The 26,199-nt window shown below is 39.2% G+C and overlaps 2 protein-coding genes and 1 long non-coding RNA gene across 3 annotated transcripts; 1 reads left to right on the top strand and 2 right to left on the bottom strand.

Annotated features, from left to right (window-relative positions):
* Window positions 1-2,279: 2,279 nt before the first annotated feature.
* Window positions 2,280-7,134, bottom strand: LOC144077073 (uncharacterized). The gene is made up of 4 exons (XM_077604527.1): window positions 6,269-7,134; window positions 6,074-6,207; window positions 5,377-5,425; window positions 2,280-5,075 (listed from the first exon to the last, which is right to left on the bottom strand). Exons 1-4 carry the CDS (start codon window positions 6,561-6,563, stop codon window positions 4,099-4,101), a joined length of 1,455 nt encoding a protein of 484 aa, XP_077460653.1. The 5' UTR covers window positions 6,564-7,134; the 3' UTR covers window positions 2,280-4,098.
* Window positions 7,135-7,286: 152 nt separating this feature from the next.
* LOC144077074 (uncharacterized) lies at window positions 7,287-15,963 on the top strand. Its single transcript, XR_013300877.1, has 5 exons — window positions 7,287-7,807; window positions 9,494-9,639; window positions 11,050-11,098; window positions 11,207-13,458; window positions 13,597-15,963. It is a non-coding gene; the product is annotated as an uncharacterized LOC144077074 (long non-coding RNA).
* On the bottom strand, window positions 15,622-24,822 carry vwa11 (von Willebrand factor A domain containing 11). Its single transcript, XM_077604525.1, has 17 exons — window positions 24,640-24,822; window positions 23,478-23,614; window positions 22,507-22,651; window positions 22,263-22,356; window positions 21,911-22,039; window positions 20,589-20,775; window positions 20,302-20,471; window positions 19,984-20,096; window positions 19,740-19,856; window positions 19,476-19,649; window positions 19,226-19,358; window positions 19,003-19,155; window positions 18,630-18,722; window positions 17,899-18,167; window positions 17,682-17,815; window positions 17,022-17,181; window positions 15,622-16,909 (listed from the first exon to the last, which is right to left on the bottom strand). Exons 1-17 carry the CDS (start codon window positions 24,820-24,822, stop codon window positions 16,526-16,528), a joined length of 2,775 nt encoding a protein of 924 aa, XP_077460651.1. The 3' UTR covers window positions 15,622-16,525.
* Window positions 24,823-26,199: the final 1,377 nt, after the last annotated feature.

Below are 26,199 nucleotides of genomic sequence, written 5' to 3' on the forward strand. Positions count from 1 at the left end.
ATATATATATATATATATATATATATATACATATATACACACAGATATACATATATATACACACATATATACATATATATACACACATATATACATATATACACACATATATACAAATATACACACATACATATATACACACATATATACATATATATACACATATATACATACACGCACGCACACACGTGTTTGCACTCCACTTTTAAAACAGAATATTAATGCAATATATATACCGTAATTACTCGAATATAACGCGCACTCGAAAATAACACGCAGGTCATTTTGGGCCAAAAAAATCTGGAAAAACGCAGTACTCGAATATAGTGCGCACCTAAAATTTCCCGCTGACGAAAATCAGAAATCTTACCTTTTTTTCTTCGTTTCACGATTGTTTTGTTCAAACAAATTTATTCATTAGAATCCTTCAAATGAAGAGTTCCTCTCTCTCTTTGTCTGTCCTCTTGTTATGATCGCGCCGCGTCGCTGGGTCGTCGCAGCGCGATCGAGGGCATCTGTTACGGTCGCGCCGCGTTGTGCGACGCGACCGTGGATGTTGGTAGACCCAAATACAGGAAGCAGGAGAGGACGAGGCATTCAGCGTGATACGGAGTCCTTTAATGAATCAACCAAGGCGTGGAAACAAACGTGGCCGCATGCGGCGCGCATACGGACAGAGGCAACAGAATAACGACAGCTAGCGACCGCTAGCAACCGCTAACAACAGTCAATGATAGTCAACGATAGTGAACGATCCGGCGACGTGTGATGACGCGTTGCTACTTAAATACAGGAAACGAAAGGAATCAATGGATTGGCTACAGCCGGTATGCGTCAACTTCCTCTTCCTCCCACAACACATCATCCGATTGGCTTTACGAGATGACGTAAAATCCGTGCGTCGGCTGTACGAGATGACGTAAAATCCGTGCGTCAAAGTGAGTTTGACAATGCTTTTTTCGATCGAAAATTTATAATTTATTTTAGTTATTGATTATAACACTGAACTGAGAGAGGGTGAACTGAGACGAGTACGAGGCTAGAGGGGGGCAGTGGTGGTCTCGGCTTTCCGATTTTCGATCGGGTTTACGAGATGACGTAAAATCCATGCGTCGGCTTTAGGAGATGACGTAAAATCTGTGCGTCAGCTGTACGAGATGACGTAAAATCCGTGCGTCAAAGTGAGTTTGACAATGCTTTTTTCGATCGAAAATTTGTAATTTATTTTAGTTCTTGATTATAACACGCACCCCCAACTATTGGAATTAATTATATAGCAAAAACCTGCGTGTTATATTCGAGTAATTACGGTATTCCAAATATATATGTTATTTCTACTTAGTGTGTGGAGGTGAATGAGTTCATGATAAACAAATACTATTGAATATATATATATATATATATATATATATATATATATATATATATATATATATATATATACATACACACACATATACATTTACATACAGGGTGTCTCAAAAAATGTACTCACTTTTAGAATGACGAGAAAACCTTTATTTATGAACATAGAGCGAAGTGAAATAGCATCGAATACATGAGACAAATGTTCAAATTGATGATCATTATAAATGTACTCACTCTTTTTTTGTGTTACAGTACTTCACTCTATGTTCATAAATAAAGGTTTTCTCGTCATTCTAAAAGTGAGTACATTTTTTGAGACACCCTGTATACATACACATATATACATACACATATAAAAGACCGTAAAAGTCAAATTAAGTCAAGTCTGTTTTCACTCAATGATGAGATTATACCGAAAAAAAACCAAATTTTTAATCATATATCAGATAATGGATCCTAATGGCCTCTTTACAACAGGTCATATACAATTTTTTAAACATAAAGCAGGTCTCCGAACCGGTCCTCGAGGGCTGCTGTGGGTGCCAGTGTTTGTGTCCACCGATCCAACACAAACAGTTTAACCAATGAGTTTTCTGCTGAAAAAAGAAGCACCTGACTGCAATCCACTGATTGCACTTCTAGGATAACAGAATGGTGAAAAGGTTTCCTCTTACAGGTTGTAATGAAAACCTGCACTTACTGCAGCCCTTTCTGGAATAGTTTGGGGACCACTGCTGTAAAGAATAGTACATACAGTACAGGGGTAGCTCGAGATACGAGCTTTTTTCGTTCCGGGACTGAGCTCGTATGTCGATTTTGTCTCGTAACTCAAACAAACCTTTCCCATTGAAATTAGTTAAAAACAAATTAATTTGTTCCAACCCTCTGAAAAAAACACCAAAAACAGGATATTGGATTGTAAAAAATGTTTTATTTGTTCTAATTCACCATCTATTAACAAAGTATCAAATAAGTAGTGGTTTAATAATATACAAAAATGTATTTAATAGAACTAAAATTAGACGGATTTCGCGGAGGCTAGAGAGAGGGACAGAGAGGGGGCACTTTTTGAACGGCAACGCGCTCGTAAAATAACAAACAAATTTAAATGAACTTGGATTACGATGCAGACACACTCAAAAATAAATATCTTTTATGACTTTATTATGGGTTAACAGAAAGTGATCAAATCTCCTGGGTCAAAAATATAAATACAGCAAAACGAATTAGCAATTTTGGTGACATAGAAAGTTGTGTCAGTGAAATGAGCTTCATAGCATGGCCTCTTAACTTCTTGTGAGTGATTATGAATGACTACACCTGGTGACTCCTCTGAGGCCATTTAAATAGGGCTCATTGGATGCAAACACCCACAAACGCTACAATGGGAAAGTCAAAGGAGCTCAGCATGGATCTAAAAAAGAGAATCCTTGACTTGAACAAGTCAGGAAAGTCACTTGGAGCCATTTCAAAGCAGCTGCAGGTCCCAAGAGCAACAGTGCAAACAATTGTTTTGTCACTGCCACGATCAGGAAGAAAACGCAAGCTATCACCTGCTGCTGAGAGAAAATTGGTCAGGAGGGTGAAGATTCAACCGAGAATCACCAAAAAGCAGATCTGCCAAGAATTAGAAGCTGCTGGAACACAGGTGTCAGTGTCCACAGTCAAGCGTGTTTTGCATCTCCATGGACTGAGAGGCTGCCGTGCAAGAAGGAAGCCCTTGCTCCAAAAGTGGCACCCTGAGGCTCGACTGAAGTTTGCTGCTGATCACATGGACAAAGATAAGACCTGGAGGAAAGTTCTGTGGTCAGACGAAACAAAAATCCAGCTGTTTGGCCACAATGCCCAGCAATATGTTTAGAGGAGAAAAGGTGAGGCCTTTAACCACAAGTACACCATGCCTACCGTCAAGCACGGTGGTAGTATTATTATGCTGTGGGGCTGTTTTGCTGCCAATGGAACTGGTGATTTACATAGAGTAAATGGGATTATGAAGGAGGATTACCTTCAAATTCCTCAAGATAACCTAAAGTCATCAGCCTGAAGATTGGGTCTTGGGCGCAGTTGGGTGTTCCAACAGGACAATGACCCCAAACACATCAAAAGTCGTAATGGAATGGCTAAATCAGGCGAGAATTAAGATTTTCGAATGGCCTTCCCAAAGTCCTGACTTAAATCCCATTGAGAACTTGTGGACAATGCTGAAGAAACAAGTCCATGTCAGAAAGCCATCAAATTTAACTGAAATGCACCAATTCTGTCAAGAGGAGTGGTCAAAGATTCAACCAGAAGCCTGTGAATGGCTACCAAAAGCACCTAATTGAAGTGAAAATGGCCAAGGGACATGTTACCAAATATTGGCGCTGCTATATGTATATTTTTGACCCAGCAGATTTGATCACTTTTTTTCTGTTCACCCATAATAAAGTCATAAAAGAACCAAACTTCATGAATGTTTGGGGAGGTGCTATATACAAAGTGATGACAGGCCTTGACCAGTAGGTGTCAGTAAAATTCTATTCTAGTTGCTAAAGCTAAAAGGATTAAAGAATATGTACACGAGAAATAATAATAATAATAATAATAATAATAATAATAATAATAATAATCGGACATAGGCCCTGTCGTCATTATCACAACATTCCATATTTCACACTTCCTTCTGATGACAAATTAGCAGCAAGTACATTCTGTAAACACAGACTGATTTAAAAGTCTGCAGTGTGTCCATCATCCGAAAACATGTGTACTCTGATGGCGTTTCAGGTTAAATTTCTGTGTGAACCGTTTACCGCAGGCCAAGCAAGAGTATGGGCGCTCTCCAGTGTGAATTCTATGGTGAGCTTTGAGGTTGCTCAGTTTGGAGAAACTGCGACCACACAAAGAGCAGCAGAAAGGTCTCACACCTGTGTGAGTTTCCAGGTGGGCCTTAAGGTTGCTACGGTGAGAAAAATATTTCCCACACTGGCCACAGCAATGGGAATGTCTGACATCAGGTTGACAATTTGGATGGGATAAAATATAAGAACGATGGGAGTTTGAAGACGGAGACTGCGTGGAATTCAATGTGGAGGGATTCCTGTTTAAGGGATCTACATTTGAGGCTTGAGATCGAGTTCTAGACAAACCTGAACGGCTGTTCGACAGTGTTTTGGGTAGCTTTTTCATAGGAGTCAGCAGTCGATTACACGTGACATCTTCAGAATGCTGCAAACTCTCTGGTATTTGAGAGTTTTGAGAATTTGACATTTGCTTTACTGCACATGGAAAAACAGGCTTTGTTGAAGTAACCATGTTCACTTGTTGGTTGTCAACACCATCGTCTGAAGACAGAAATACCTCCTGCTTAATTGAAACACTGAGTGAGACGGCATTTAGCGGTCTTTGTATAGAGGACTGAGAGGGACTAAGCTGATCTCTGCTTGTTCCTGTTTGCGTCATATAGTCTACTTGCTGAATTGCTTGCTGTGAGGAACAGTTGGTTTCGGCTGTATTGCACTCCTCGTCAGGTCTAACTCTGTGTTGATGAGGACGGATGCCCATCTGATTAGTATGCGCTTTCACCAGAATATCTGTTGGTGTGTCTGAGGTCTCCAGTCCTTCAGGATTGTTGCACGCATTTAAAATATGTAGGTCTGTCTCGATGTTATTGTTAGATAACACGTCGGCTTTCATGGTTTCACTGAGAGAATCAGATCCTTCTTCATCTGGAAATGAGGACAATAGTTTACAGTTCAACTAAGACAATTACTTTTATCCTTATATAAAAAGTTAGACCTTATGTGTGATTGTGCGTGTTTGTGTTTTAATAGGTACCGTACTAATTTAACAAGGTTTATTAATGGTGTTCAACCTGGCTGATTAAAACTGAACTGTAGCATGCTGTGAGCTGTGTATGTATGTACCGAATGTGTGCATGCACGCGTTAGAAATGACAGAACAAAACATTTCTCTCCATCAGAGGTAATGCTTCATTCTCCATCATGCAGAGGAAGATTTACAACTTACTTTCTTTCTTCACATCGACAGTCGGCATCACAATGGCATGTTCTTCGCTCTAGAAACAAAATGACCACAACAAAATGCTTACAATGTGTCTATATTTCATTTGCCTCATTTTTAATTTGAAAAATGTTTAAAGATTGGAAAACCTAGTGATTTATTCCAATGAATATACAGGGTGCCCATCAGGATTTTGTATTTTTGCAAGTGTAAATATCCCTTGCCCAAGATTCAACCACAACTCCAGAGTTCAAAAGCTTCAATCAGAAGATTGCAATGGACAGCTACATTGTAAAGCCCTTTCCTGGAATTTTGTGTTTTCATTTGTGGTGATACACCAAAGTCTCATGATTTAAGAAAGGTTGTTTTGAAAAAGTTTACATGCACTACCTGTGTATAATGTATATATGCTTTTGAGCAGTTTGATGGCCATGATGCTTCTTAAACTGGTATGCAGTCAGAGACAAAATCTTCCTGGATGCAATTGTGCAAAGTTGATGAAATCTCAATTGGGAAACTATGGGAAGGTTGATTACTATTCTGAAAAACCAACAGTTGAGCTGAAAGTACTGATAGCCTACCTCATGCCTGAATGACAAGTACCTGTTTTTTCCCAAAGGAACACACACCCTGAATGAACACCCTTTATAGTGTATAATGCATTCTCATTATAATTTGCTTGACAGATGAAATATATAATCACATTTCTTTCCTCCTTTGCTGGGTTGAGAAAGGCTGGAGGTTCATCTGCCTCTGATTCCCTTACACAGAGTTGCCTGCCAGTCAACCTTTCAGTCGAGTCGATTTTCGTTTGTCCACTACAGGACATCAAAACATCTGAAAATAAAAGGCATGGCTGTAATTCATGTGGATGATTGTTTGTACGGGTATTTCTTACCGCCTTGCAGCACCACTAGCCATTCTTCTGAAGTGTTGCCATTTCCATCACTTGCAATATCAAGAAATGTGCCGTTTGCTTTTCTTTTATTTACATCAAGATCACTTAATCTGATCTCAGCGTGTTCCAACTTCATTCGCAGCGTCTCCAACTCCTGGTTCCTGCGTTTTACCTCTTCTAAAAAACCGTGTTCTACCAGTTCTGTGATCTTATACATGGTAGACTTTACCACACTTTCTAAAACGTCTAAGAGTTGAGCCTGGAAGGCAAGAGTGAGTTTTTCCAAATCTGACATGACGAGAACTGTGCGTACGTTTAGAAGGAAATTGAAACTAAATTAGGTGCATGTGGCAACTACTATCTTATCAATTCGTAACTACCACATTAAAAACCCCTCTTTTTGAGTGAGATCCACTTGCAGTCAACGGAGTAGCGAACACTTGTCTTCCCAGCTTAGGATGTTATTACGAGCTAGTTATTACGAGCTAAAAGAAACGACGAGCTAAAAGAATCGACGAGCTAAAACAATCGATCGACCTACATATGTTGTCATTCGTGTGATTTGTATTTTAATAGAAAGAAAACTCATAAAATCTCCCAATATATGAACAAAGGCGGCAAATCAAGGCTCGAAACACAAATCTTGACTAGATGGTTTACTGTTTTTTTTTTTAACACGATGACGTATGACGGTGGCCTATAAGGCCACGAATAAACTAAAGCGCGTTGACACCAATAGCCAAATACTGCATAAACGCGTTGAAATATTAATAGCTTCTCTTCAGGGTGTCCCCCGCCTCTGGCCCAGAGTCGGCTGGTATAGGCTCCAGCACCCCCCATGACCCTAGTGAAGATAAAGCGGTTCCGGAAAGAATGAATGAATAAAACATAGTAGTAGAAATGGCAAAATGTCTAAAAAAAAGTTGCGTCAGATGGGGCACGTATATGACGGCCATCTTGTGTCAGACGGCCCAGGACGCAAAGATTATTAAATTATTTTTATAATGGACTCAAATATAGTTCTTCACTAAAAATAAACATAACATTATAGTTATATAGTGAATTGCAATAAGGACGGTTTAGATTATTTTCAGACGAAGGCCTTAACGCATGCGCGTTTTTGTCAACACAAGACCGCAGCAGATGTGCGTCACACATTTCGCATACAACAAAAACTGCACGGATGCCATGTTGAAGACGGTCGTCAAGCCGCATTTTAATGTAGCTTTTTTAAATACCGCTAAATGTGGACTCGTTTTTTGTAACGCAAGCTTAGGAATCATATTACGATGTCAACGGACGATTTCCAAACGAAATACACCTCCTTCATGGAGAGTGTAGTGAAGAGTACGATAGCAGAAACCACAAAACTTTTTGAAACTATGGTCGAGGAATTAAAGGCTGAATTATCAAAAGTCAAGACAGAAAACGAGGCGCTTAAAACAATATGTAGGCAAACGGAGGCTGCGAAAATCGTAGCGATCACTTGGTCCGGCCAAAGTAGCTGTCCGAAGATGCGTGACATAGCCGTTCAGTGTGGTATGTTTTGCTTCCTTTGTGGGTCCTAAAATGTGCGGTATCATGCATTAATATTCCGTTTTAATAGTGGAGTGCAAACACGTGTGTGCGTGCGTGCGAGTGAGAAAGATTTATATCCTACATATTAACATTCATTTTCTGAATCGCTTGTCCTCACATGGGTTGTGGGGAGTGCTGGAGCTTATCCCAGGTAACGTTGGGAACCAAGCGTGACACACCCTGAATCAGTGACCTTGCAATCGCAGGACACAATATAATTCATCTCATCTCATTTACCTGACCCGCTTTTATCCTAATTAGGGTCGTGGGGGTGCTGGAGCCTATCCCAGCTGACTTCGGGCCAGAGACAGGGGACACCCTGAGTTGGTGGCCGCCAATCACAGGGCACAAGGAGATGGACAACCATGCACACTCACACCCATACCTAGGGGCAATTTAGAGCGCCCAATCAGCCAGCCTATAATGCATGTCTTTGGAATGTGGGAGGAAACTGGAGTACCCAGAGGAAACCCACGCAGGCCTGGGGAGAACATGCAAACTCCACACAGATGGACATGACCTGGATTTGAACCCAGGAGCCCAGAGCTGTGAGGCCGACGCGCTAACAACTCTCCCAAACAGGCCAGCCACAATATTTATTAACAGGTTTAATAAATCTGCATTTCTTTCCCCGTGGAGACTGAGTCAGCCCTCATGACAATGGCCTTGTAGGATGTGATACAGTGGTCAAACTAAATGTGCACCCCCAAAAATATACTGAGTAAAAAAAAAATAAGTTTACATCTGAATTAGTTTTTGGTGTTATTGAGCAGTAGCCAGCCAATCGCAAGGCACAAGGAGACAGACAACCATGCACACTCACACCCATACCTATGGGCAATTTAGAGTGATCCTGCTAATTTGAATGTATTATTTCATGTGTACAAAAAAAAATAACAAATGAATTAAATATATGCTTATCCAATGGTGGGCTGCATATAACTGTTATATTTAACAAATACACTTCTGGATGATTGTACTTGTATTTTTGTATAGGTGTGAAAACATGTGGTATGGAACTAATAATAAGGGTGATTCTAATTCGTGGTTTTTCGATTATCGCGGCCATGTCTGGTCTACATTATCCACGATATTTGAGGGATTACTGTACGGCTTTGATCCGAACCTCCTATACACAATACATATTTGTGTCGCATCATTTCATGTTGTAATCGGAATGAAATAGTATTATTTTAGTAATCTTATGTCATATAGTTTTGGATGGCATATGATGAATACACAGTATATTTTATCTTATTCATTTTACCCTTTGGGTTCACTGATGGATGTGCCACCATTGACTTTTAAAAAGAGTTGGAGAAACCGTTGGTGAAGTTACCCTTAACGATCGTGGTATAAAAAAATACTTTACTCTTCATGCAATTTTGTCACTTTGAAGACTAAAATTAAAGTTTGCACCTTGCCTTAAACAAGTACATTCTGATAGTGACTATTAACATTTTTACCTTGACTTAAACGTAAATTGCTCTCTTTTGAAGCCGGCCTCCAGGTGCAATCAAATGGTCTGCAAAGATTTAAAGCACTTCTGGGGAGCATTTTTATCACACCTGAGGTTGCCCTTGTACACAACATTGAGGAAGTCAATTCATTTAAAGAAATTCATTTACATTTTGCATTCCTTTGCAGACCCCCTTCCTAGCTATTCTATGTCGGAAGTGCAACCAATGGAGCAAAGATTGAATGAACATAACAAGCAATGTAATAAAGACGACTTGGTGTACATCATGCTAAAGGATCACAACTATGACACTGCAAAAGATGATAATTCAAAGGTGAGAATTGCACTTCCACACTCCATGGTGCGTATATCTTCTGGAAAGAATATTAAAACCCACCAAGGAGGTAGCTGCTAACACATGTTTCACTTGAGCCCAAAAAGTGGAGTGTAATATCAATCACAGTGGCTAGAATAATTTTTAACATGTGGCAATTTTTCTTACTAAACATATTTCTTAAGGTGTCCAGGGGAATTTTGTTCTAACTACAGTTATCCACTCATGCAATTAAACTAAAGCAAAATAATGTGAGGGGAAAAAATAACTTGTGTTGAATCTTGTTGGTTTTGTATGGACACTTTGGGTTTTGGATCTGATTGGATAACTTTATTCATCCCGTAATCGGGAATTTTCATTGTGACAGTAGCAAGAAAAGGCATAAAGTAAAAAGGGATGTATTAAGAAATATTAAAATGTTTTGTTTCTTTACATAGATTTCTGCTTGGATACAAGTCAGGTGATTGCTTAGACCAGGGGTGGGAAACCCCGGTCCTCGAGGGCCGCTGTGGGTGTAGGTTTTTGTTCCAACCGATCTAGGACAGACACTTTAACCAATGAGGTTTCTGCAAGAACAAGAAGCACCTGACTGCAATCCACTGATTGCACTTGTAGGGCACCAGATTGGTGAAAAGGTGTCCTCTTGATGGGTTGGAATGAAAACCTGCACCCACTGCGGCCCTTTGTGGAATAGTTTTCCCACCCCTGGCTTAGACCAATATATAGAAGATTCATTTGGTTATCTATGAAACGCATTGAGAGTTCCGTTAGCAGGTTGTTCTTATGTTTATTGAATATATGTTCGTTAAGTAGATAGATGTAAGAAACCTTTTTTTTTGCTTTTCATGTATGGATTACAGATAGATAACAAATCTAGATTGAATAACTATACCCCAGTGTCCAGTTATCTTTTTCTTTTTTTACGAGACCTTTAGGGATGGATCACGTTCCAGAATACTCTACTAATACACACTAGTGTTACCTCCCCACAACAATTGCAGAAGAGTGTGAATCTTCAGACTTTCATGAGTTCCTAGATTAAACATTGTGAATACCTGCTCGCATTTATGGCATATTTCCGATTACCTCAAGGCCATGAACATCAAACATTAGATGACTTGGCTACATCGAATACCTGCTATTTCGCCTTAAGACTTCTAGTAGAGATGTTCAAAGGTCATTTGTGTTGAGAATAAACAAAATGCAACACGTGCTACGAGGAGTTTATTATACATTTTCACTTAGAGAATGAAGCTTTCCCACAATGTTTGGCGTTAAAAGGTTTTAAAAAAATAGTTTAACAGCTTGAGAAAATTTGCTCTCACCGCTTGAAATCCATCAAATGTGTGAACGTAGGCGATTGGTTTGTGGCTATTTTACACTTTTTTATCTTCTCTGTTTATTTTAAAGGATTCTAAACCCACTATGGTGAGCAGAGTTACACAGTCTATAGCTGCAGGTGAGAAATTAAAACTGAAAAAATACTGACAGTTTCAAATAATTCTACAAATTCCAATTGTTTTCTTCAGAAGTAATTTTACATTATTCCTTTCTGCTCTTGTCTTAGATTCAACGCCATCTGCAACTTGTGAAACTGACACAGAAGGAACTCAAATTAACCAGCATTGTTTGAATATAGAGGTTAAAAAACCCAGTTTGGAAAAGTGTGGTGTTTTCCTACCAGAGGAGCAGAGAGTTGAACCAATACTGCTAGAGATACAACAAGAAGATGAACAAAATGAATTAGACTTGTTAGAGAATACGACCACCTGGGGAACAGAAGGGCCAATAAATGAAATCATTGAAGAGAGAAAAAAACTCTCAATAAAAGTTAAGCACCTAGAAAAGACGCTGATGAAAGCACTTTTGTCACCTACCAAATGTGCTGGATATACAGAACAAGTCAAGAATTTAACCTCCAATTGTGAGGGGGTCAAGCCCTCGTGTTGGGTTACAGAAGTGTCCCCTGATCAAACAGAAAAAGATGTTACTCTTGTTTTGCCATCAATGGAACAGGGAACAAGCAGGACATCAAAAATCATAGAAAGCCATAATGCTGCACCTCTGACAGCTTCAGTATTTTCATTGTCGGAAGAAGTTGTGTCCTCTGATTCTCAACATTCCAACTTAGAAGTTAAGAAACCAGTGACTGATGCAGCCAACACCAACATTTCATTATTAACCAGGCTAACAGCTCAGTCACCACCACTAAGGTCGCAGCAGCTCAGGGATTGTATTAATTCTGTCAAACCTAGGGATGTAATGCAACTAGTGGAAGCAGGGGATTCAACGGACCGTACAACCTCACAGGGAAAGGCAACAACCCCTGACCAATGTACTGTCTCTTTTGCTACCTTGCCATCTGGGGTTCAATGTCTAATACTGAACCCAAATTTGTTACCACTTTTACCAACAACTGCCAATCTAAGTGACAAAGGTACAGAAGAGGGGTTTCCAAACAAGACACCTTTTGTCCCTTATACACCAGACACCAATTCTCAGTCCAACATTGGAATTCCATTAGAGCAGCAACAAGAACATACTGTAACTTCTTCTGACTTTACAGCTACATCATCATCCTTGTTGGCTCCATCAAGCAAATCTCTTGATCAGGGGTCTCTTTATACTCCAGGTATATTGGCAGTACCATTAAGGGGACTGACAGTCTCAGAACCTGTCCCAAATATATTTGTTCTGTCTGAATCACCATCTGATCATACACAACATACAAATCCTCCCCTGTCCCCGAAACAAATTTCAACTGGTGTGTCAACATTTGCTGCTGCTTACAATAATTCTACCTCTTTATCTTTGGAAAATTCTCAAAGGAAATATAAGATTGCCTCCTCACCAGCTGCTCCTCTTGTCATTTGTGATGCAACAGAACAAATGTCAGTATCTCAAACACGAATTAAAATAGTAATTCCCAGATCTGCCCCTTTTGCGGCAAGTCAGTCACTAAAGTCAAAGACAATTGACACGCTTGCTATGTCAAATTTAGTTGGACCCGATATTGCTGTGCAATCATCATCACAGCTTCCAAAAATGTGTGCAAAATTGACTAATGATCAAAATGAAACACCCGTGGCAGTGGTACCAATGCCATTGGTGTTTTCCACATTGTCATCTCCACAACCTAATTGTTCCTCAACGCATATGGATATTTTGAGCAATTTCCAAATTCTTTCTAAGGAACAAAATTCAGCGTCAGCAACTGAGAGTTTATCGACAAACTGCTCTTCAGTAGCACCACCAAACACTGAAGAAATACCACCACATGTGACAGTGTTGACCAAATCCCTTTGGACTTCTCGAGAAAACAAATCCATTGTCCCACCAGACAGAATTCTATCTCTGGTCAATGAACAGGTAACAAAACCAACAAACTGTCCAGGAGATCTGAATGCAATATCAACTGGCACGTGTGACATTGTAAGCGAGCCTTTTGTTGCTGAAAATTTAAATTCCTCATCTACGTCAGTGAACGTATTGGCATGCACCAATGCCATAAGGAAAACAGTCAACTGTGTGCCGTGTACTTCATCCATTGTATCTGAACCAATCTTGGAGGGCTTAAAGGCTGAGTTTTCAGTTGGAGCTGACCATGCACGCAAAGTGTCTGTTACTCTTCATGAAGGAACTAACAACAATGTTGATAAAGAATTTATCAATAATACAATTCTGAAGTCAACTAGTGAATGTTCCCCTTTTCACTTCAGGCCAGACACAGAGGAATTATCAGACCATCATTTACAATTAATCAAAAATGAGTTCCATGCACAGTTGTCAGTTTCACCTGGAATCCAAGATTATCACAAGGTAATGTAGAAGTTGCAACATCTTACTTGAGCAAAAGAATAAGAAATATTATGTGCAGCTAATACAAATACACTTAAAAATAACTTAATGCCATAGCAATTGATTTTACATTGTTATCTATTTTTTCTTATCTTTTAGGCATCAACAAATGAGTCCAGGGATGGCAAACATATGTGCAATGAGACCGGTAGCTTGCGAAAGTTACAGAAAAAATCTGGTGTTACCGATCAACAATGCCACATCGAAAATCACCCTCAAGCTAAAGTAAGAAAAGCAACTCCAGAGCAACAAAGCGACACGCAGTGTACTCAGAATAGTAGTAAAAAACCTCGATTAGAGAGTGTTACTGCTACTGAACAAAGGACAACCGATGAACCTATTTCCATTTGCACTAATACTAAAAGTCTAAGTCCCACACGGATAACAAATGTGTTTTCCCAAGTTGGTCTCAGTAATCAACAAAATACAGATATCAGTTCACGTGAAAGTAGGACTTCATTTCAGCTGGTTTCTGTTGGGACCCAACACACAGGTGTGAGTCTCTATAGTCAGTCTGAAAGAGACTCAAAGACACTCAAAGCTTCACCTATCCTCCCCTTGACAGATTCTGAAATTAACATCACCCATGAAAATACAGCAAAAGATGGATTCAAGTCTGACAGTCTAAAAATAGAAGATACTTTTGAGTCCATTACAAAAAACACTGAAAAGCCCTTTACAGCCAAAAATGTGGCAATACAAACATTGGAATCTACTATATATCTAAGGTCAAAATTAACTAGAGAAACAACTGATATGACAATTCTAAAATCCCAACAAACAAGGCGGTCTGCTGTAAAACCCAGCCTAAATAAATATGCAGATAGCCCAAACAGGTCAAATGTGACTGGTTTGCGTTTAAGGTCAGGTACTACTAATAATACCATGCCTCAAAGGAATAAACACTCACCTGAGATTCGCAACAAATCTGTTACTGCTAAGGTTAATTCTATTGTTAAAAGGACCCAATTTAATATTCCTCCGGAACAATCTGGCCTTAGAAAGACTCCCTCTCCTCCCAGGACAAGATCAACTAGAAATTCTACTCGGCCAAAATGTCCTCCTCCCGGACAGAAACGGTCCAGTTTAACAAAGGATGTTCCCTTCCCTAAAACACCATATTGTGAATCTCTCAGAAGTTACACATTTTCTAAAGAGTCTGTATCCAAACAGATGAAAGTACAGTCCCGTTCATTATCGGGTAAAACTACTTCGTTAAGTGCAGTCAGGGCAAAAATGACTAAAAACAGTTCAAGTAATACTAGAGAAACTACTGCTGACAAATCTAGATTGAATTCACCTTGTTCTATTTCAAAAAATACTGTAAAGATACAAAATGTAAAGGAATTAGCCAATCCGGCTAAAGGTAAGACTATGGCAAAAAATAAACAAACAAAATCTAAAAAAAATAATACAGTACTAAACTTTTATAACATTGATAAAGATTCTGAACTTGTCCGGACATCTTTTGAACCAAGAGCCAGGGAAGCAACCTCATTAAGAGAAACGAGGTCATCACTTTCAATCCAGAGAGATAAACGCACAGCAAGAGCTCAAAATTGCTTTCCAGTCTCTCCTCCAAATCTTTCAAACCAGTTAATTTATGTCAAAGCCCCAACTGTTGTGTCACCATTACAGCCCCTAGCGGTCATTGGTGAACGACTGCTCAAGAACCAGTGTGGGGATTGTGGTCGTGTTCTTAGTAGCACCGCTGCTCTTGAGAGCCATGTCAGTCTCCATACTGGTCACAGACCGTTTTTGTGCGCACTCTGTGGAAAAAGCTTCCCTGACGCTAAGGGTCTCAAACGACATGGCAGAGTGCATCGGGATGAGAGGATCCATGTCTGCCAGCAGTGTGGGAAGGGCTTTGTCTATGGGTTTGGCCTCACCAAACATATCCAAATGGTACATGGAAAAATCAAGCCATTTCCCTGCCAGATTTGTAACAAATCATTCTTCACAAAGCGAGATGTAGAGATCCACTTACGAATCCATACAGGAGAGAAACCTTTCCACTGTAATTTATGTGAAAAAAAGTTTGCAAGGAAAGTAGAACTAAATGTGCATCTGAGGTGGCATAATGGGGAGAAAAGACACTGGTGCCCGTTTTGTGGAAAAGGATTTTTAGACTACAACAACCTTAAAAGACACAAGTATATTCATACAGGGGAGAAACCACATTCTTGCCCACATTGTCCTAAACACTTTACACAGTCCGGACACTTGAAGAAACATGTCAAAAATGTTCATAAAGTTGTTTGAGAGAGAGCCTGAAAGTAGGCTATTTTTCATCACAATTGATAATATAGGACATTTATTTGTAATAATATAGAGTACAATGTAAAAGATTTGTTCTTGTTTATCTGAATGTCTCTTATGTATGGCAATTGAATTACTAAATTTTTCTATCTGTTGTCTGCTCACAATTCAATGTCTTTTATTAAATTTGTATTAACAAACATTAAACCTTAGTCTTTTTTTCACATTGATTCATTCATCACCTATATATAAGTAAACTTCGCACGCCTATTAGATGTTTTCATTATAATAAAAAAATATAGTATTTAAAATGTATATCTGCTGCACAGAATTCAAATGTTGCATCATTCCATTCATTTATTAAATCAAAATGCGGTATTAGTATATAATGCGGGAGTCGGCAACCCTAGGTTCAGGAGCCGCAAGCGTCTCTTTAGCACTGCCCTTGTGGCTCCCTGGAGCTTTTTCCAAAATGTTTGAAAATGCTAAGTGGGTGACAGAATTAAAAAAAAACATGTTTTCATATGGTTTTAGTAGGAGGACAAACATGACGCAAAAATTCTTAACATTTTCCAATAATAAAGCATGGAAAACACTTTTGCCCCACTCTATAATATAGATAAACACAGCATGTGTTGCCTTCATTATAAGGCTTTTAATTTTTTGCAGCTCCAATACGTATGGCTCGACATTTTGGGTTGCTGACTCCTGGTATAAAGTTCAGCATTTTTTATGTTGAATGCAAAGGGAGAAACTAGATCTATGTGAGTCAGGGTTTTACAGCCCACGTGGTGATCAAAAGGCACAATCCCAAAGGAAGCCATGATGGACTTGAAACTGCATTGCCAGCAGATCGTTCAATAGAGTGATAGCACTTCCCAACGTTGCCAACTTCATCAATAGCTACAAATTCAACAATCTGTGAGCAGCAGGAGGCGTTGTAGTTCGCCTGTATAATCTTGGCACTCAGTGAGGTGTAAGATAAAGTTCCATTTCCCTGTCGGAGGGAAATTATATCTATCCCCGTTCCATTTCCATCTGTCAGGTTGGCGGACAGCTCCCACTCAAAAAACTTACACTGAGACATATCTTGGGGACAGTCATCAGCAAATACATTTACAACCTCACACAAAGGCTGGAAAAAATCTGTAATCTGAGGATATAGGAGAAATGGAAAGTGTAAGAATTCTTCAATCCAACAAAATAGTGACATAAAATGACAAAAAATAATGAAAGTATTTGTGTGTGATGTACTGTTTGATTACCTTAGTCAGAACAGATAATCTCAGGACAGCATAATTGGAGTCAACATTATTGGATGATTTGACTTCTAAAGTCACAGTGACATCAGTGCCTGATGGTGTGTCAGAAGGTGGCGTAATGATCAGGGTTCCATTTGTATATACTCCAGTTGTCAGGCTGAGGCTGTTTAGACAAGATGGAAATTGATGCATCAAATATTAAAATAAAGTTCATTTTGATTTACTGAATCATTTGGTTATTAGTATTTTTCCCCACTGTAAAATAGTATAGTATATATACTCCAAGGCATTTTACTCTTATCTCATCTCATTTTCTGAACCGCTTTATCCTCACTACATTCGTGGGGGGGTATTTGTGCTCCCTAAACTTCAACGCCAATTAGTCCATTCTTTGTGTAGGCCTAGGTATAGCCGCGGCTCAATGAAGCAACATGCGTAAGCCATGTGAAATTCACATTTTCTGTGTTTTGATTGGTCATTACATTTATATCTGGACTTGTTATAGTACAGATATACAGCTGTCTTTTTGGGCCACAGATGTATGGGTAATTTCTCATTTGCAATCTAACTAAAGATGAAATTGCACACACATCTTCCAAATCTGCTTCAATTTAAATATCAATATGCAAGTCTGATTTAGAATGAATTCATTCACCATCTTACCTCAGTGGATACAACATTGGGAAGTCTCTGTCATTTTTTCCACTGATGGAAAATGTACCACTTGGGCCCTGTGTCATAACACTGAAAGATTGGTTGAAATTTTCTCCAGGCTCGATACTCCTGTCCACCATAGCCTACAGAAAATTCAAGAGACAACGCTTGGTCAATACTGAACAGTATTATGCATGGTTTTCTGCCTAATAGATGAGGTGCAGACCTGGATGTTGACTTTGGAGACAGTCAACTGAGTTGTAGATTGCCTCTGCAACACACTGTTTGACATCTTGTCAGTTCCTTTCAGGACAACCACAAACTCTCCTGCAGGGACTGCATCAACAGTCACCAATATGTCTCCGTTGCCCATGTCATTTGCTGTACCATTGGTTTCAACACCAGTGTCAGGCACTACTAGGCCAACATTTTCTACACTAATGGAGGATGGACCTTTTCTTCCCATTACGGAGAGGATCATGGTGGCAGGCTGGCCTGTTGAAGAGTTTGAAAAAACTGAAGTTAGTTTGATGGTTAAATATGAATGTATTCTTATGTTTTAGAAAAATTAATTCATTTTCTGAAGCGCTTATCCCCACAAGGGTGGTGGGGGCGTGCTGGACCCTCTCCCAGCTAACTTGTAATCTAACTAAAGCTGAAATTGCACACATATGACATCTTTCAAATCTGCATCAGCAGTAGGTGAGGGACACCCTGAATCGGTCGCCAGCCAATCGTGGGGCACCAGGAGATGGACAACTATTTACACTTACACTCATACCTAGGGACAATTTTGAGTGTTCAACCTGCCTACTCAGCATGTTTTGCGGATGTGGAAGGTCGCCGGGCCGTCTTATAGAAAAATAATCTTGAACAAATAAATGGTTGTATCATCACATATTTCTTGTTTTTGCTCTTTAGTGTGGTTACAGTTAATGATTTACTGCATTACTATACCAGCTTGTGGAAGCCCATTGATCACTGCATAACCTGGGTGAGGTCCCTTAAAGCTCTCCACAAAGTCATAGATAAAGGTAATTGTACTTTGACCTGAAACACACAAAAAAAACAATACATTTTCTTGTTGACAAAGTGAATGTGCTTTGTAATGAACTCATTATGGAAGATTTTCTTAACTCTTGTAAAAATCTGAAACACTACAATGCACATTTTAAATTTTATTTCCCTTTAACCATTAAAATGTTTGCTGTGACATGATACAAAAGAGCAATAGTTCGCATTTTAAGACAGTAATTATACATTTAGATTGATGTGAATAAACTGTCTCAAACACTATAATGAGTATAAGTAGTAATGAAATATTAATGACCTGTTACTTTAATTGTGTATGGTTGTTTAGAGTTGATGCTGATTTTCCAAGAACCTGGCTGTTTGTTTTCTTTAATAAGAATTCTCCTCAGGTTACCCACTGTCTGTATGATTGCCAGTACGCCACCGATTTCAGTATTACTTTGGCTCATACCTGGAAAATAGAAGAATGCACTATTAGACTATATTTTGTGAAATAATGTATTATCACCAGAATTTGATACCTGCAGGGTTGGTCAATGTGAATGCTATAGATGATCCAGTTATGTAGATAGTGACATTCTGTAGAGATTCATCCAGGACAAAAGGGAAGGTCTCTGGATTCCCAGGATCTCTAGTTCTCTGATAAACTGTCACCTAGGGTAAGCAGAGCATAAATCTGTAGAACTGATTTTAAAAGTGAAACGACAATGCTTCAGGTGATGGAATATATAATGCTCTTTAGGTTTTTGGTGTGTCTTAAAACAGCCTCACCAAAGCTGAAGTTGAGGTATCAAGAATGACATCTGTGGCTTCGGCCAATTGACTCTTGGACACAAGTATGGCATGGCCTCCTGAAGCCAAAGCCAAGTCCCGGTAATCAGCAAAAGAAACAGCCCTACCAGAACGACGCCGGCGTCTTCTGTTTGGAGTGAGGTAGAAAGACACCTGCCATTGCAAAATTAGTAAAGGTTCAGTTAAGTTGAATGTTTGGAATTTAAACATGTTTTTGAGGTGTGATTGAATGTCAGCATTCACCGTTGACTTGGTGCTTCTGATGAGGGCTACAATTGTGTTTTTCAAGTGAATGTCTTTTGGGTTTGCATCAGTGAAAACATAAATTTGGGAGGAGGCAGGAGAACCAGTGAGGGCTAACTGTTGAGGGAAAAAATGAAAGAAAATGGCCCGATTTACTCAGGCTGATTCATAGTAGTCCACTGATTCCATTTTGTATAAAACATTTTGATTGGCAATTTCTCTCAATGCAATTCTGCTATATTACCTGAAGTCCTGACAAGCACATTTCAGGTAGGTCACCACCTCCCGTTGCTTCTATCTTTGAAATTTCCATTTTCATTTTTTCAGGGTCTGTTGTCCTGAATAATGGCCCAAATGCTGCATTGAAAGTACAAAAAGGCCGAATAGAAAAGATATTTCTTCATATAATTAATTCATTTTTATGCATGTGTGCTTGTATATAATAATGATATTCAATAAAATTTGTGCTAATATATAATGATAATACTTTAAATCATCCTTACAGAGAATACATTGGCACACAACTAGTAACATGTCTTTAAAAATATTGAGGCTATCTTACATGGATCATTGAAAGTTACCAAAATGTACTCCGATGGCTCATCTTGTGTTCCTTTTTTGCTGTCAATGATTTTGTACACAACCTTCCTGGCCTCATCTATGTCATCTCCCATACTGGCAGTATTATCAATGACAAAACAAACAACAGAAGAACGGGCAATCCCCATCAATCTGTAATGAAGAAATACAAGTTGTGAACACGAACACTGCACAATAAAAAACTAAAATGTTGAAAGATTCTGTTACTCGTGCTGGTATGCACGCAAAAAAATGTTCGGGATCTTTCACCTTAAGAAATCTTTGTTGCCCACAGTCAATCGTATGTCCTCCAGCAGCTGGACGCTGGCCAATATGGCTGCATTTACAGCTGCATTGTGGTAGGCCACGTTGTCAGAGCGACGTTCATCCTTGTTGATTCCTCCTCGAGGAACTGCTGTACTAGTGAGATCAGCTTGACCTCCATGGCTACATTTACCTGGAATAATGACACATTGAATTGCACCTTGACACAATGTCAATGTGTTGTCACAAGATACGATCTTCTTGCAGCGGGCCGTCAGGGCCTTCAAGGCCTTCTCTGCTGGCCTAAGAAATATCTGAATCATATATTATATTTTGTCCATCAATACTTATTAAATAATTCCAAATTGTCTGTTAGCTTCCTTTCATTGCTTTCCCCCCTGGTTGCACTGCTTCCAGGTGTGTGTTTTCATATTGAAGCATTTAACCAATCACATTTCAGCCATTATTTGTTGCCAGGGTCAGAAATCTGCCTCAAGGCCTTCACAATCAGTTCTGCAGGCTCTGCTGCATTAAACAAGCGTCGATAAGACTGTTGCTTTAACCAATCGGATTTCGAGTTGGCAACACCACAATGCCTTGTTGCAGGCGTAGGGATACGTCATTGCCTTGTCGCAGGCGGAGGGATACGTCATCACTTTCAACAACTATGATTGCCTAGTGATTCGCCAGAGCTACCAAACTGTATCTGTAGCGAGCTGCACAAGCAAATACTATATTGTTGTGTTGATTTAAAGCAATTTTCAAGATCATTAAATGCTGCTAGGAAGTGGATTTTACCCGTTGAAGGCGCTTCGAGAAAATGCACGGACCGCCACTGTCTTCTTGAGTTGGGTGACTTAGATGTGAAAGTAAAACATTGACAAAGCCTTCAGTGTCAAGCAACTAATCTGTCATAATTGTAAACCATCGATTTGAAGGGCAGTGATTGCTTTACGATAACTTCATTCTTAGCTAGAAAGCAGAGGAACAGAAATTGCATTATGTCAATGGGCCCTTGCATTTACCCAAATCGTGAATGGAATTGCGAATTCCATATTTACCCTGCGCCCTAGAGAAGCAAGATGTACATGCATCACTTACTGCCTCCTAGTAGCATTGAAGTTTTGTGATTGTGCATTCACTTCGTTTTAGATTTAATTAAATATAGAAATAATTTAGATTATTTTTAAATCTTCCCACTAAACCATTAAAATATGTAATTTCCTTCTTAAAATATACTTTTTTCCCATGTTAGGTAAATGCAATGTACAGATATGTTTTACAGTCTATATGGCTTGGTAATTAGAAAAAAGTCTCATGACTGTTACCTTGAGGCTTTTCAGCAGAAAAGATTCCCATATAGCCAGAGGTTAGCTTCTTCATATTTAGGATGTTTTGAAGGATTGGGTTGGGACACGTTCCTGTCTTGCAATCACTGCAAGTTGCAGTATCAATGTCTACAAAAAACAGAACAGGAACAAGTTTTACACTTAACTATGGGCTGGAAATTAGTTCAGGGTTAAAATCAAATCTCACCCTCATTTTTTTTTTTAAACAGTCAATATTCTTATCTTCTTCTCATGGGAATATAATATTGTTTGCATAATGTTATCAGTAGGAGGTGCATTGTGTATGTATGGTAAAACATGCATTTATGCACACACACGAGCATACACATACCTGCCAGGTTTTCCAAAGTAAGGTCTCGGCGTATGAGAGCAACATATGGTTCTGTGTAACCCAACTCAACCCAGTTACTGTGGCTATAGAAGTCCTATCAGAATACGGAAAACTGTTAAACGCAATTAAATTTACATGCTACTGTATTTTTAGTTCATTTTTTCCATGTTTCCAGGTGTATTTCTCAACTACTCAAGCATGTAGAATAAATACATGAATGAATTTCCTTTTGTACTACACTCACCTGTAATGTATGAAGAATTCTACCCAGGGTTTCTCTGGCAGCCTTGAAGTTCTCACTACGTACATTAGCCTTGATGGATGCCATACCCTCTGTAATGAGATTCCTTCCCTCCAAAAATGTTTCAGAATTGAAATGATGTGGAGCACTGAAAGAATGTGGACCATATGATATGCAATTTCAAAGGCAAGATCATGTAAGTTGCAAAGGACTATTATTTCAACAAAATTATATACATATATATGTATGTGTATATATATATATATATATATATAATTTTGTTGAAATAATAGTCCTTTATATATATATATATATATATATATATATATATATATATATATATATATATATATATATACATACATTTGGGGTGCTGGAGACTATCCCATCTAACTGTAGGGACCAGAGATTCTGGGATCAAACCCACGACCCCAGAACTGTGAGGCCGATGCACTAACCACTCGGTCCCCGGGGACCTACATATACGAATATATCGGAAATTGAATGCATGAATATATATGAGCCTGGGGTGGCCAAGGCCGGTTTTCCATATCTCCCTCCAGCAACACACCTGAATCAAATAATCTGGATCGGCTGAGGAGTTGATCATTTGATTCAGTTGTGGTAGAGGTGGTTGATATGGAAAACAGACTGGATACGGGCTCTCAAGCACTGGACTTGGCCACCCCTAGGATAGGGGCTCTCGAGGACCGGACTTGGCCACCCCTAACAATAGCCAACCGATGGTACAGTGGTTCTTCTGCCCGGATTCCCATCCGGTGGAGGTTTGATCGTGAGTGGTTGTTCGTTTTATTGTGTGACCTGCAATTGGCTGTTAACCAATTCAGGGTGTCCCCTGCCTGCTGCCCATGGTTGGCTGGGATAGGTTCAAGCATCCTTTTCGACCCTTGTGAGGTATGTGTAAGTGATACGGAAGATGAGTGAGAGAGTATATATAAATATATAAAACTCACCTATTGACAAAATTCCGATCTACAAGTCCATTTTGGGTGTAGATCTCTTGAAGAGCTGAGTGAAACTTCACACTTGACACCTGCCCTGTAGCTGTTGGGCCAAGACAAGCCTGGACCACCTCCTCAGGAGAGGAACCCTGTAGTCAGATTTAAACCAATGACTCACTATAATAATATAGATAAATGTAGAAAGGGCTGACATTTCCACTTGTGTTGATTTTGATCTGTTGAATTGAACATTACGAGTATTGCTTTTGTATCTGACTAAAGAGAATAGATGCTACAATCCCCAAGTCTTAAAAATAATACAGTTGTTCACAAAGTGATCCTTGCGTCTGAACATCTGTGCTGTATACCCAGTGACATTAATGCCATTACAATATTGTTTCCAACGAACCTGTTCTCCTGTGGGAATTCAAGTTTTGTTTTAGCATTCCTTTACTTTACCAGCCATAGGCAAGAAACTTCACTTGTGTCGCATTTTGAGCAAAATCTTATGGGCATTTTGTATTTCTATTTCAATTATTTTCATTTGTAAGTGTCTTGATGATTTACTGTAACTATTATCTGTCACATTTCAATTTATCATTTGTGTCTTGCTGATTTTTTATGTGATGTAAAGAAGGTGAATTAGCTTGTTTTAAATTGTACAGTGGGTGGCCCTGTGTGACGCGAGTGGTTAGCGTGTCGGCCTCAAAGCTCTGGGGTCCTGGGTTCAAATCCAGGTCATGTACATCTGTGTGGAGTTTGCATATTCCCCCCTGGCCAACGTGGGTTTCCTCGCACATTCCAAAAACATGCATGGTAGGCTGATTGGACACTCTAAATTGCCCCTAGGTATGGGTGTGAGTGTGCATGGATGTCCGTCTCCTTGTGCCCTGCGATTGGCTGGCCACCAATTCAGGGTGTCCCCCGCCTCTGGCCCAGGCTCAGCTGGGATAGGCTCCAGCTCCCCCTACGACCCTAATGAGGATAAAGCAGTTCAGAAAATGAGATGAGATGAGAAATTGTACTGTACAACTTGGTTGAAATTATAAACGAGGTATATAACCATGTGATAATTATTTTTGCATGTGACACACAAAAAACAAACTAATCATTGAAATATCGTGTGTAATCTGTTACGTTTTGTATGCAGTGTGCCAAATGCATTTTAGCCTACCGTGGGTTTGAACTCATGACCAGCAGCCACAGCCAGGGATTGACATGTTTCCGTCACTTTTTGCAGCAGCGCCTTTCCCGTAATACTGATATGAGTAGATGACTCAACACCAATGGGGACAAAGGCCACAGTGGGACTTAACAGCATCAATGCAAGAAGGGCAAAACCCAACCCTGATGCCATATTTACTCTAGAAAAGGAAATAATGGTATATTATGCACACCGTAAACTGATCGAAGCGCTCACAGGTGAATAATGCCCACTACTGTAGTTTGTCATGCTGTTTTGACAGAAAGCCAAAAGTCACATGTACATTTACATGTAGATCATATTAATTAATGGGAAAATCAAACTATATAATGGGAGTCACAAGGTCTATACTACGTGAGATTAAAAATATAAATTTATAAAATATTGCTTCTCTTAGTATGTATCTCGTGAGAGTAGATATCAATTGAACTAAATAGAGATATTACAATGAATAATAATTTATTTAATCAACTTGTATTCTAGTAAAATTGAAGAAAATAAAGAAAACTTACTGTATGTACTGTACCTTGACATGTAATCACTAATGGCTTGAATGACGAGTATGAGTTAATTTCAACACTATCAACTGAAATTGAACTTGTCTTGAGAGAAGGTGGAGCTAAATGTTGAAAGGTTAACTAATATATGAATCATTATCATACAGTAAAGTATACAACAGTAGGTGATAGGCCTATTGAAAGGCAGTAAGAATTGGTACACCTGTACAACTTCGACATTTAATGGATAAAAAGAAAAAAACATTTAAAAAAAAAACATTTTTACAAAGATAAAAAATATTCTTAATAATATCACAATAACTAAGTATATACGTATTGCCTTGTCTTGGAAGTAGGATACCCTTTTAAAATTTAACATCCTCCTACAGAATGTGGGATACCTTTCTCTATCGTCCTTCTTTTCCCGATCAGATTCAGGGGCATGTATTGTAAATTTGGATGAATTATACTGTAATTTTGCATGCAGGCCAGGCGGCCGAGTGGTAAGCACGTCGTCCTCACAGTTTTGGGTTCAATCCCAGGTCGGTCCTCACTTTGTGGAGTTTACGTGTTTTCCCTAGGCTTGTGTGGGTTTTCTCCAGGTACTCCGGTTTCCTCCCACATCCCAAATACATACAGGGTAAGATGGTTGAACACTAAATTGGCCCAGGTATGAGTGTGACCGTGAATGGTTGTCTGTCTCCTTTTACCCTGCGATTAGGCACCAATTCAGGGTGTACCCTGCCTGGTGCCCGTAGTTAGCTGGGATAGGCTCCAGCATCCCCATGCGTACCACCGCGACTGAATGAACGAACGCACCAACAAATGAATGAATGAACGAACAAACAAACAAATTAATTTCACATGTTCAATGACCCACTCCCCTCATCTTCCTATATAATATTTTAAATCATATTAAGTAAGCACACGTTTTATTTTCATGTAGATTTCATTTTGTTTAATTCCCCACTCATACTTCATTCAGTCAAAATTGACACATTTGTTATTTCTTATAACCATGCAATCTCTTTTC

This window comes from Stigmatopora argus, chromosome 7 (assembly GCF_051989625.1).
Source record: "Stigmatopora argus isolate UIUO_Sarg chromosome 7, RoL_Sarg_1.0, whole genome shotgun sequence".
Lineage (NCBI taxonomy): Eukaryota > Metazoa > Chordata > Actinopteri > Syngnathiformes > Syngnathidae > Stigmatopora > Stigmatopora argus.

Coding starts and splice junctions, on each gene's coding strand:
- LOC144077073 (XM_077604527.1), bottom strand. CDS start 6,563: ATGTCAGATTTGGAAAAACTCACTCTTGCCTTCCAGGCTCAACTCTTA. Junction 6,208..6,268: donor GCTAGTGGTGCTGCAAGGCG/GTAAGAAATACC, acceptor TTTTATTTTCAG/ATGTTTTGATGTCCTGTAGT. Junction 5,426..6,073: donor CAGCAAAGGAGGAAAGAAAT/GTGATTATATAT, acceptor TTTTGTTTCTAG/AGCGAAGAACATGCCATTGT.
- vwa11 (XM_077604525.1), bottom strand. CDS start 24,822: ATGGCATCAGGGTTGGGTTTTGCCCTTCTTGCATTGATGCTGTTAAGT. Junction 22,652..23,477: donor GATCGGAATTTTGTCAATAG/GTGAGTTTTATA, acceptor ACATTCTTTCAG/TGCTCCACATCATTTCAATT. Junction 19,857..19,983: donor TGTGCTTGTCAGGACTTCAG/GTAATATAGCAG, acceptor TTCCCTCAACAG/TTAGCCCTCACTGGTTCTCC.